At 40.5% G+C, this 13,480-nt stretch overlaps 1 protein-coding gene across 1 annotated transcript; it reads right to left on the bottom strand.

Moving 5' to 3' along the window:
• Positions 1–1,275: 1,275 nt before the first annotated feature.
• On the bottom strand, positions 1,276–11,637 carry LOC102799458 (uncharacterized). Its single transcript, XM_087836858.1, has 6 exons — positions 9,240–11,637; positions 4,792–4,901; positions 4,583–4,708; positions 4,391–4,497; positions 2,378–2,559; positions 1,276–2,291 (listed from the first exon to the last, which is right to left on the bottom strand). Exons 1-6 carry the CDS (start codon positions 11,598–11,600, stop codon positions 2,139–2,141), a joined length of 3,039 nt encoding a protein of 1,012 aa, XP_087692984.1. The 5' UTR covers positions 11,601–11,637; the 3' UTR covers positions 1,276–2,138.
• Positions 11,638–13,480: the final 1,843 nt, after the last annotated feature.

Below are 13,480 nucleotides of genomic sequence, written 5' to 3'. Positions count from 1 at the left end.
AAGAATCACGAGAGTGATTTTGACTTGCTTCTCTCATGCAGTTGTTTATTGCAATGAGGAGAGCGTGCGAAAGCCCCCTAGTGGAGAATAGAGACACCAGTAATCGATCCCAGAAAAGGCTTACTAGCTGATCAGTGATCAGCTATTAATAAATGAAAGTCATTAATATAACATGAAAAATAATAACCTCTTAACAATTTTGTTACAATATTTACGTTATTTTTGTCTTATATCAACTAATATGAATTAGTATTACCTGAAACCTGTTATATTCAGTAATCCTTCAACCTGTCACACATCGCCCTAAAGCATGTAGCCTGGGGCAGTGTGCTCCGTGCTGCATATATATATATATATATATATATATATATATATATATATATATATACATATATATATATATATGTATATATATATATATATACATATATATATATATATATATATGTATATATATATGTGTATATACATATATATACATATTTATATATATGTGTATATACAATCAGACCCAACCAATATAACCCCCCCAATAAAATTATGAATTATCTTGCATAAATAGGCTGCTGCTTTTCTTTACTCATTTCAGGTTTTACCAGCAAAATAGTTACTTGTTTACCATCTGGGAATTTACCCAGATTTATTTATTTATTTAAACAGAGACCCCCTAACACCCCCCCCCCCCCCCCCCCCCCCAACCCATGAAAGGGCTGCAACACAGGGCTGCAACACAGACAGCAAAGAAAGTCCACAAAGTGATGAAATCAGTTTAATACAGATTCTAGCACTGAGCATGTACATGAAGAACACAGTGATGTTAACACTGGGACAAACACGGCCTGATTACAGTGAACTGTATCCATCAAACACACATTTCCAGTACACAAATCCAGAATCATGGCCACACACAGACAAGCAAAGATTCAAAGTATTTCCAAGATTATTACACTAAACAGTCCCGCTGCATGAGCACACATCAGTGTGTTATTGATCTGTTTCATTGAGACACACTGTGCTCTTTACTAGACCTAACACATGCTTTATGTTTTCATTTTCTATTATCATGAATCATGAGCAGCGATTATAAATCAGCAGTGATAGAACTGAATCCCTACCTGAGGAGTAAACACACTGGAAGAATAAGATCTTTCCATGTTGGGAAGCATTTCAATGGTGTGCATGAACATTATTAACATTTTCACTTTAAATAGAATAAAAGATGAAAAAATCATTTTGATTTCTTATAAACTGAGTTTTTATTGATCACAAAGTGAAGGCTGCGATAATTGTTATCTTTGAGACTGCCTCTCTCACTGTGTGTGTGTGTGTGTCTGTGTGTGTGTGTGTGTGTGTGTGTGTGTGTGTGCGTGTGTGTGTGTGTGTGTGTGTGTGTGTGTGTGTGTGTGTGTGTGTGCGTGCGTGCGTGTGTGTGTGTGCGTGTGTGTGTGTGTGTGTGTATGTGTGCGTGTGTGTGTGTGTGTGTGTGTATGTGTGTGTGTGTGTCTGTGTGTCTGTGTGTGTGTGTGTGTGTGTGTGTGTGTGTGTGTGCGTGTGTGTGTGTGTGTGTGTGTGTGTGTGTGTGTGTGTGCGTGCGTGTGTGTGTGTGTGTGTGTGTGAGAGAGAGCGAGTATACAACGGTCAGAGTCAGTGTTGCAGTGACATGGTCCTGCCATTATCTGAAAAGTGAAGTAGTTGTGTTGTCATCATTTTTAAAATGGTCAAGATAGAGATGACACACACACACACACACACACATACACACACACACACACACACACACACACACATACACACACACACACACACACACACACAGACACACACACACACACACACACACACACACACACACACACACACACACACACATACACACACACACACACACACACACACACACACACACATACACACACACACACACACACACACACACATACACACACACACACACACACACACATACACACACACACACAGACACACACACACACACACACGCACACACACACACACAGACACACACACACACACAGAGAGACACACAAACAGTGCTTTCCTCTTTACTAGTCTTCTTTATGTTCTTTTCATATTTCTTGATTTCCTTGACTTATGCGCTGCCCTACAGTGTGTTTCATTCACTTTGCAACATGCACGTAGGCGAACTCAATCTCCCTCTCAGCAGGACAGGTGCCGGTGAACTCCTCTCTCTGGTAGGCACAGTTCAAATACCGCCACACGCAGGTCATCTCCCGAGGAATCTCAAAGCCACGATATTTCTTAGCTACAACCTGAGAAAAAGGCAGAAAATAACCAATGATGGATCCTTCTGATCGGGCTCATGTAAACGTTCTAGCAACCTAAAGAAGCTGCAAACCTTTAGGATGTGGAGTTTGGGCAGCAGGTTGCAGTCAGCCAAGCTGAGCTCTGGCCCATCGAGGAAGCTCCTGGTTGACTCTGGCACATCTCCTAAGACATCAGCATCGATCTCTTCAGACAGGGGAGTCCTGAGGAAGTCATCAAGGCGCTGAAGAGACTTCAGCAAAGCTTTCTGTAAGGCTACAGTCAGAGAACACGCTGATGTGAATGACAGACTTAAGCTATCTGAACAAACACTGATGTTTTCAACAACAACCAGCTCCTTATTTACACACCAGTATTCACCATTTCAGACTTTTAATAAAATGCAAATAACTGCAGCTTTGTTTGGATTTTTTTGCAAATCATTTATAGTTTAAACATATTGAATACTGTTTTTCAAAAAATATATGATTACTTTAAATTTCCTTTAAAAAGGTTTGAGCAGAACAGCCAAAGATTGCAAAGCAGGCACCTGAGGGTCACCTGAGCTAGCTCCCAACAATATGCTTTATCACAAAGTCTTAAGCTCATCTTAAAAGGGCGTCTGTCTCCTGAATCCAAACTGGGAGCTGATTCCACACAACAGCCTCTGCCTCCCATTCTACTTTTAAATATCCTGAGAAGCACAAGTGAGTCAGTCTGAGGGTTTTCTGTTCGGGTGATACCATGAGCTCTGCCACATGAGCCTGATTATTCAAGAAGAAGAAGAGTTATGGTGAGGGTTTCCCCACAGAGGTACGGCATGGGAAAACAGTTTTAGTTTAAATAGTTTCAATTTTCCAATATAAAACGAGGAAAAGTCTGCGTATAGTTCAATATAGTTTAACATCTATATAACACTGCATGGCCATGACCAACGTTCCCTCTAATGTTTCATGTGTCTGAGCACACAGCTCCTTGGACCACTGTGAGCAGCAGCAGACGTGTGCACTGTGGTCACACCAGCATCCAATCATCCAAGTTACATGTTTATTAAAGTAATCAAATTACAGCGTTTAAGTTAGACTACTTTTAATTAACTGCTTGTTGACCTGTAGCATGTTCACACTACTGGAAGTAAAAATAACTTCAACTCCAATTTTGAAAACACAACTTTCTATTTTTATAAAGCTCTGACTGTATGATGAGTCTGTGGTCTGGGAGAGAGTCTGTAACTCTGTCTGCAAAATACAGTAAATAATGACCAATGTTGGGCAGTTAATTATATAGTTACTTCTTCAAAAAGGTTACTGAGTTTTGCAAACAAAGTTTTTTGCAGCTGTTTACCTAATATGCCATATCATTCTTTGATTGGTCCACATGGTGCATTTTTCCACCAATAGGAAAGGCTGAGGTGTTTGTTTTTGCTCTCAGGCTTTCGAGCGTTTTCCTTATAAAACGCCATTTTTCCCGCTTCTTCCTGCAGTAAATATAAACAACGACAGTATTCAGGAAGAAAAACAAACATTGCAGATATTTTATCATAACTCTGGTTTTACTGGCCGATCAACACGATTTAAAAACTGGTATAAAGTCCACACTTTTCCCGTCAGTTGTTCGTCTGTCCTGCTCACATCTCCAATGGTTGTTCACGTTGTCATTAACTTCACTCCACATCAGCCGCTTTGCTAAAACACCGGTGTCGCACATAAGGACGCTGTCAGTCAGCCACGTTGATTAGCTGCGTATACGAATGTGAATCGCATCATTGGCTGGACTTTGGGATAAGGTGGCATCGTTCTGATCCCATACAGGAGCAGCCAGTCACTGACTAACACTGCAGAACAGAATTGTTAAAGCATTTATTTTAATTTCAATTCAGGTTAGACTTTTTTTCTGTGTGCAGAGACGTGTCAGCAGAGCACAATTGTGCATGTGCGCAGCTTAGAGGGAACATTGGCCATGACCTGTAAGTCCACCACTGTGGTTCATGCATTCAGGAAAACTGTGGTCAGTGAGCACAGACCAATGCTGCAGCCACAAACAAACCACACACACCTTACTAACTTTCTTGAATACATGTTTCCAACCTAGCTGTGTCCCTTCTTACCAGCTGTTGTGTCTTTTCTTGTGTTTTTGATGTACGCTGAGAATTTGGCAAAGATGTCGATGCCAGCTGTGTTAGCTTCAGGATGTTTGGGGGCCAGTCTGGGATATCTGCAGACAAAATGGAGAAATGTGAAATTAACCTCAACACGGCTTCCCATCGCAAACGCATATCTTTGAATGTGTGCTTGCATACCGGGGTGGAGTTAGTTTCTCCTCCAAGAACTCTTCTATCTTGTTGACATCAACCTTGACTTCACCATTAAAGGTCACAAAAGGAGGGTTGGTCCCTGGAGCGAGGTTGTGGAGGTCAGCCGGCTTCCTGATAACCCAAAAGTCAGGTGGTTACTCTCATGTGTATCATAGTCACTGTATGAATACGTGTGTGCGTCTGCACCGTGTTACCGCTTCAGGTCGACTGTGGTGACATTAAAAATGACTCCTTTTAGCCACAGGATCATGAAGAGTCTCTGAGAGAAAGGACAGTTTCCGATGCTCTGCCCATCACTTCCTGCCTGCACACACAAAGACCAGTCATCACCTGTCCTGCAGCTGATCTATGGACATTATAAAGACTGTAGCTTCACTCATGAACAAATGGGTGGGTGAAGGAAATAAAGAAATAAACCCCCAAAAGAACGATACGGTGTAAGTGTAGCTCTTACATCTCTGTTTCTCTTTTTTCATATTATAATTAATGTAACTGAATAAATCTGGACTGTGTTTAACAGAGATGTACAGGTGAACATCCTCTGTATGATAATTCCTGTTTCTCTCCCATGTGAATGCACGAGCACATCAGCTATCTGTTCAGGTGAATCTAACACAACTAAATGTGTCCCATTATTCGCTGAACTGGGATAAATATCTCAGTATGGTCACTGTCAGAGATCCAATACTGGAAAGAAATTATCTCGCAGAGGAGTAATGTAAAGAGTAATAACTTGTTTAAGCAGCGTGCTTCATGTTTATGCTGTGAGTGTTGTGTAAAGCAGTTTTCCTGTGAGTAAAGAACGGGAGGTGAATGTTGCTGCAACAGCTCTGAGCTCTCAGTAACAAACAGCAGGATAATCAGCTTACCCAGGGAGACTGCTCAGATTAACATAGCACACCAGCACTATTCAGACTCTTTTACAAACAAAAGCAGAAACTGCGTTTCAGCACAAGTTGAAAGTAAAATGCTTGTTTTAAGATATTTATGATCGTGCTGTTTTAAAGAAATCCTCAGATGTGAGCAGCTCAGACCACAGAGAAGGAAACCTGAACTTTACATAATATTGTATCTACCTCCATCTGTGCTGCCCACAGGGCCGTGACAAAGGGAGGCTTTGTTTGAACAAGCTTGTTACGTGGACGCGGGTATTTGTGCTAAATCTCTCAGGTAATGATATTATTCTCAGGATGCTGCTGAACCAGAGCGCAGAGCTAAGCACACAATGGTCTCAAAGGTGCAAGCTTTATTTATTTGAATCTTTTTCAAATCTCATTTAAAATGACATGCATTAAGTAATGTAGGTTACCATGGCGATGGATTAGCACAGCACTGTCTTAATGGGATGAGATAAGCAGATCAAGATTAGCTTTTTCACTCGCTGGTTCTGTCACGGTCCTGGGGTGGTGCTCCAGGTTGTTCACACTGCAGATTGTGGATCTCAGGGTTCGAGCTCAGCTCTTGTTTTGTTTTCCTGTCCACTCGGACACCTGACTGTGACTGTGGTTCTGCCACATTAATAATCACAGTGACTCTGACAGGCAGCCCGTTCTTTGATCTATTCCAGGAAGCTCAGCTAACAAGTTTGTGTGAGTGAACCAGCTGACAGACATCTCTGCTTATTCATTTCTGCCAAACTCACATTTTATATTTTTACAAAAATCCAATTAGATATTAGTTTACTATTTTGTGTGCAGAGATCAGCAGTCATGGATTAATCATCCCCTCAGTTCAGTTGCTTCCAGGATCTTTATATAGTAAGATAACAACCCTGCAATGAAACAGCTCAGAATAACATCGATGTAGTCTCCATCCTGCTAACTCTCGTGATGCTAGCTTCTCATGTTGACATGTGTTCACGGATCGAGGTTCCATTGTAGATCATGATATCAAAAAACATTTTGAAGTCTGAACATGGAAACCCACTGAAATTCATCTAAATCAGATTCCACTTGCATGGCATGGATGGGTCACACATTCAGACCAGATTCAGTTGGGCTCTGGTCATTTCCCAGCTCATCCTGTCTAGATCTGGTCTCGTCTAGACATGGATGTCCTGGAGGAGAAGGGAGATGAGCTGGCAGCTGACGGCGGAGCTGCTGGGCAACGCCGGCCTGAACAGGCAACTGTGTGAACAAACACTGTGAATACTGAAACAGTGTGTGTCAATGTGCCGGGCCAAGACCAGGCTCGATCTCCCAAAACTATATTAAATATTTAAACTCTGTAAAAGTTCTTACAGCACGTTTACTGATAAAACTAAAGACCTGGAAAGTTCCCTGCATTTGTTTTCAGTGAACTATGAGCACCAACAGTCACACGCACCATCTGTCAGTGAAGGTTGGATATTAGTTATTTAAGCACTTTTCTCTATATTTGTTACAGATTTTTATCCAGTACAACCAGAAATAATCTTATTCTATATATAGAAAAATAACTTTCTCTCAGTTTTACTGACTAATTATTCAGAGTTTGTATTTATTTCAGCATGTTGTGTTAAAGTGGAGTCACTGCTCTTCCTATGGTGTGGTGGAGCTCCACCGGTCATGGCTCTGCGTACTCACACAAAGTTGAGCTTATTGAAGCTGTTCTGGAACAGAAACTCTCAGTTTGATTAACACACTGATGAAGCTGCTACAGCCTCAAAGTTTCAGGCACCAGTGACACTACATGTGGGTAACACGTCATAGACACCAGTGACATCTCCACACACTTCACTGAGCAGGTATCACCTGAGCTGCTGCCACGGCCTTCGTGGTCTCTATAGCCCTCTCTGCTGCACTGCATGTGTGTGTCTGCCGTCTGTCACTGCCAGTGTTTGTTTGTGCTCAGCTCTCAGCCCCTCTTTTCTTTGTATCTGCTTCCTCTTTGATGAGAAAACGCAGCATCTATGATCAGATCTATGTCCCTCTACAGAACAAATACTCCACACAGCCATCACTTCAGTGTCTCAATGACATTAAGGCTTAACTTTCAGTGATAAAGAGACTGAGGTGATGGTGTTTGGTAGCCCCACTGAGAACCCCAATCTGTATTTAGATGCCTGGACCCAATATGTTCAGCCAGCTGTCACAAACCTGGGGGTCAAAGTGGACTGAAGTCATTTACCGAGGGTGCAAAACGCTGCAGCTCGTCTGAAGTTTGAGCACATTTCCCCTGTTTTAGCTTCACTTCACTGGCTGCCCATTTCTTTTAGGATTCATTTTAAAATTCTTTTATTTGCTTTTAAAGCTCTCCACGGCCTCCCCCCATCCTATCTCTGAGCTGCTACAGCCTCATACACCCACCCGCTCTCAGGTCAGCTGATCAGCTGCCCCTGATTGTGCTTTTGCTGTAGCAGATCCAGTGTTGGTTTATTTTATTTTATTTTATTTAGTTTTATTTTATTTTATTTTATTTTATTTATTTAGTTTTATTTAGTTTTATTTAGTTATATTTTATTTAGTTTTTTCTACGTTGTTTTATGTTGTTGGGGTTTTTAAAATAATATAAGGGTGTTTTAAGTCAAATTTTTATGTATTATGTGTTTCATTTTATTCTATTGTTATTAACTTATTTACTGCACAGCACTTTGATCGTGTGCTGGCTATTTTAAAATGCTTTATAAATAAACTTGGATACACAAATTGACAGTACATGAAATATCAGTAAATTACACTGACAGTGAATCAGTATGTTTAATGCTCAAGTTTAATGCCGTGGAAAAATCAGGATCCTTTTCGTACCACATAAAAAGACTGTAAAAACACATCTAAGCATAAATTCTACTTAATACGACAAATTCATTTATAACATATGAGGCAGTGAAATATTAACAATAAAGGTCGTTTAGTCTCTGTGTAGATTTATTTGTTAATTAACTGATATGTTGTGTAATTAAGTTTTCACTAAGAATGGTGTAACATGGAAAATTATTAAAAGCTGTAATTGTGCTAATTTCACTGATGGCTTAGTATCTTATAAAATTGCTTACCAAAAACATAATAAGAACAAATAATAAGATAATGCATATTCTTTATGACTTATGAGGTATTTACCGTTGCAGATTCTGGGACACTTTTTTTTACACAAGTATTTAGAAGCATCGAATATTTTACAATAATTAAAAAAACAATCAAATAATCTATTTTTATAACGTAGGTCTCATATTTATCAAAATTATTTTAAGTCAGGACAGCTTGAAGTTTTTTCGTCATATTTTATGGAGCCAGTATTCTGATCTTGATGTTAAGGAAGTCATCTCCAGGTTTGTATCAGGGTTAGGTTCAAACACAGACGGAGGCCTGATGGTTGGATGGGCCTCTAAAGAAAAAGTCTTTGATATATGAAGCTAACACTTCATAACGTTTTATCATTGTCTTTATTAGTTTGATCTGTGTTTCTTGTTCCCCACATTCCTAATTCTTTTGTGTATTTACACCATATTTCCTTTCTTCATGTTCAGATTTTCTCTGGTACTAACGTCCTCCCTGTTCTCAGAAGAACTTCATATTTCTCTGCTTATTTTCTTTCACTTTGCTGTATCATGAACTTCTCCATAGAGCCTATTCATTAAGACAAAATGCTCTTTGTAAATTCCCACTATGATAATAACTATCCATCTGGCATTCATCACAGGCCAAAGGAACCATGAGTTGATTACCTTGACATACAGGGCGATTTCATAGGGTTGGTTGTCCAGTGTTTTGCTGTCCACAGGGACCACAGGACTGTCCGCTCTCCTGTCGGACGTCACCTTGATCTCTTCCCTCGCCTCTGCCGTCATCGCCTCCCGCTGAGGGACGTATGAGCAGCCATGTTCCAGCAGCACCACTCTCTTTTTCTTCACCTGCTCGTCTTTCTTTTTGGGCAGGGATTCGTCTTTGATGACTGACTTCAGCTCATTTATCCAATCCGCCTTCCTCGGTGAACGTATCTTTTCTGCTGACGTTTCTTTATCCACCCACTCTTTCCTTCCCCACTCATTCTCCCACAACTCTTTTTTGATGTGCCGCCGCTCTTTACTCCAGTCCTTCCTTTCAGCAGCCGTCTTCTCTTCTTCTGGCTGATCTGTTTTAATCCAGTCGCTATCTTTTCTCCTGGGTGACAGCACTTTTACTTTCCCCAGTTCGTCTTTCCTAAGACCTTGTGGCTCAGGACACAAGAACCCATTCTCCATGGTTTGCTCCAGTGTTTTAATGCTCTCATTTAGATCTGCCTCACTGTTGTGCACTTTCAGCTTCACGTCCTGTGTCTCCATGTCCTCTTTACCCAGCATGGCCTCGTCTCCTGGCAGCACTTGATGATCTTCATCTGTTATCTTCTCTATGGCATCATCAGAACCGCTCATAATGGTGAAAGGATGTACTTCTTCTGTTTTTTCACTGGGCGTCTCCTCCATCGTTTCAGTCTCATCATCAAGAACGGTGACCGGCTCTTCTGCCATCTCCACTTCTCCTTCCATTGACTCTTCTTCTGCTCCTCCTCCAGTCTCAAATTCTACAAGCATCTCTGTCTGTGGATGTTCTTTTGTGTTGTTTCTCCAAACTGTGTCGGCTTCTTTCAGGAGCTGCAAAGGATGCTCTTGTAAAGCACTTCCTCCTTCTGTTGTGGATTCGTTTTCCTCAGATTTGTCCTCTCCTTCTGTCCCGTCAAGCTTCACCTCGATGCCTTTCTCAGATAGAGAAGCTTCCTCCACCTGGTCCTTTGTGTCTGTATGTACCTCTTCTCCAGTCTGGCCCACTGGTTCTGGAGGAGCTGTTATAGCTTGGACTTCTTCTTGCATTTCTAGATCATCTCTTGTTCTGTGCTCTTCTTGGCCCATTAACTCTCCAGCAACATTATTGGCTATCGTCTCGTCCATTTCTGAACTCTTTCCTCCCCCGTCCATCTCTGCCAGGTTGTTAACTTGCTCTTCTGCTTGCTCCTTCTGGGTGACGTCTTCAATCCTTTTAGCTTTAGTGTCTCCATCTGACTGTGGCTGTTCTTCAGAAGTTAGGGCCGTCAGCTCTGGTTCTTGTGCCGTTTGATTGGTTCCTGCTCTCACGGGGAACTCGTAGCCATGATTTACACACTCCTGGACTTCCTGGCATTGCCATGTAAGATTATCAATAACAACCTCCTGTTTCATGGATTCTGAGGGATCTTCTCCATCATTGTTTTTTATTTCATTTGGACTCTCAGTATCTAACTGGTAGGTTTGATTGGCCTCTTCAGCTGTAACAACTCTATCGACTGGTATGTGATCAGAGCCCAGAGCTGAAGCTTGGATGCTGGCCTGTTCATTTATTCCAGAAGAAAAAGGATCCACCTCTATGTTCAGATTAACCTCTGTTACGTTGCCAGCAGTGGGCAAAGCAGCAGCTTCTGTTTCGCCTTGGTCACCAGTACAGGTATTGGAACCAGTTCTTGACTCCCACACAGAAGTACCTCTGTCCTGAAGACCGGACGCGTGATCGTCGGTGCCTCTGTCCACGTTTTCCTGCCTTACATCTGTTCCTGCGCTTGCTGTTTCTCCACCTTGTTTGTTTTCTTCAGTTTCCTCGTCTTTTTCATCATCTCCAGTGCTGTTTAATATTTGCCGTTTCCCTCGTTCAACCACAACCAATAGAGGAGAAAGAGACAGATTTTCAGCCATCTTTGTATCTTCAGATTCTTTGTCTGTTGTCAGTGTGGTTGTTATTTCTTGATGTCCATCTCCCATTTCTCCATCCCCCTCTTCTTCCAGTACTTCACATTCATCCTCCCCCTCCCCTATTTCTGATAACAGGGTCACATGTGTAATCTCTCCTTTCTGCCAATCGTCGTCTTTTTTACTTTCATCTCCAGTTTGTTCTGCTTCAGCAACCATCAAAACATCTTCCCCAACCTCCTCTGCCAGCTCCACCTCATCATCATCATCTTCTTCTTCCTCTGCGTCGTCTTTGATTCTGAGTGTATCCAGGTCTGAACACAAACCTTGTGGGCTGTGGGCAATGGCTCCATTTGGCAGGTCTGCATTTTGGCTACAACTTAATTGAGCCATTAGGAAAATAACACAACTTATTTAGAAAGAAATGATAGTGTCCACGTTTCCAGGATAAATGTGCAGCTTTATAACATGTAAAATTTGTGAAAACGATCCGGCGTTCTAGAAGAGTTCAAAGATGGGTATGAAGAGTAAAACTTACACTCCCAGAGGAAATCAAAGCACTGATAGAAAACGAATGAAAACAGTCTCACAGGATTTCTGACGGTGAAGGATTTTCAGACGAGTCCAGATTCCACAAAGTAAAGATGAATGGTTACCAAAGTTTGACATCTGTAACAGCTGTAGGAGCGACACGAGGTTCCAAATTTAAAAGTAAAGCAAGAAGAAAAATCCAGATTCCCCCTGTAAGATGGTTATGGGGCTCTCTCATCAGCCCTGTGCCTCAGGCACCGCTCCACATCAATAAGTACGTTTCGCTTTCTTCTCTCTCTCTCACTCTGAGGGATTAAACCAAGGCTGATCCCACAGGATCACAAGCTTAAACTCTGCCACCCAGAGGCCAGCACCATTTGATCTGGAGTTTCTTAACACATTCAACCACACAGCACAGCTACATCTACGAAACACACCCTCTAGTAGATAGACAACGCCATATATACAACATCTAAAAACTTCAGTTTTATTTGTACAGTGCAGGTTCACCAGAACTATTTTATTGAAGCACTCTCAGCCCAGTTTACTACATGAACGTGTTTAAATGCTGTCTTCATTTTGTCATACTATCAGTGATTTTGCTTCTTAGTATCTTTAATAGATGATATCAAAGAAACTTGAATGAATCCAGACACTTTTCTTTCCAAGCTTAGACTACGACAACCTGGATGACTGAGAAGCTTCACAGACATGTGAAACAGAAAAATGTTGTTGTTTTAATTCAGCTGAAACAAATAAAAGATAAATAAATAAATAATAAATATTTAATAATAAATAATAATATATATATTATTATTATTATTATTAGTAAACAACTTATTAATATTTATAATAAATATATTATTAATTTGTTATAATTATTATAATAAATTATAATAATTATTAATAATTTATTTATAATTATAAATAAATTATTAATTTATTATAATTATAATTTATCATAAATAAATTATAATTATAATAAATTAATAATAACCTTCTTACTTTTTGAGTAAGAAGGTTCGAGAAGGAAGAGGCTAAAGATATACAGACCCTTTCCAAAAAAATGAATATCATGGAAAAGTTTATTTATTTCCATAATTCCATTCAAAACGTTAAACTTTCATATATTATAGATTCAGGTTTCCAAGTACTTAGTTGTTTATTTAAGTACATAATTTGGGCTTCCAGCTCATAAAAAACTCAAAAACAGGATTTCAAAAAATGAGAATACTGTCAAGACATCACTGTTTAGTTCTCAGTTTTTGCAGGAAAAAAGAAAGAAATTAGGATTACATCAAATCAATCAAAATGTGGTACTTTCAAAATGATACATCAGTCTTCAATACTTGGTTGGGAAACGCTTTGCCTTAATCGCTGCTTCAATGCGCCGTGGCATTGAGGCAATCAGCCTGTGGCTGTGGGCAAAGTTTGTGACATTAGTGACGTTTGTACTAACTTGGTTTTAGAGCCTTTACTTTATACGCCGCCCAATAGTCGACCTTAATCTTACAGAGAATGTGATGATTTTGTGGATAATTAAAGTCAGTCATATATCCACAAACACAACAAGCTGAAAGTCAGTGATGCTGCTCGGTTTGCAGTCCTGAATATCACGGCACAAGCAGGATTCACTGCACTGTTAATGTTAGCTATGTTATATTGCTGCCTCTGTTCGGTGGTGTCGAGCCAAACGGACTTTAACGTGTGTTTGAACGAGCTGACGGTTCACTCGTTAAGCT

This window comes from Neolamprologus brichardi, chromosome 23 (genome assembly GCF_056152115.1).
Source record: "Neolamprologus brichardi isolate AB-2024 chromosome 23, ASM5615211v1, whole genome shotgun sequence".
NCBI classification, from domain to species: domain Eukaryota; kingdom Metazoa; phylum Chordata; class Actinopteri; order Cichliformes; family Cichlidae; genus Neolamprologus; species Neolamprologus brichardi.
Note: the sequence above shows the minus strand (reverse complement) of the source record. Positions and strands in the feature narration are given on the sequence as shown.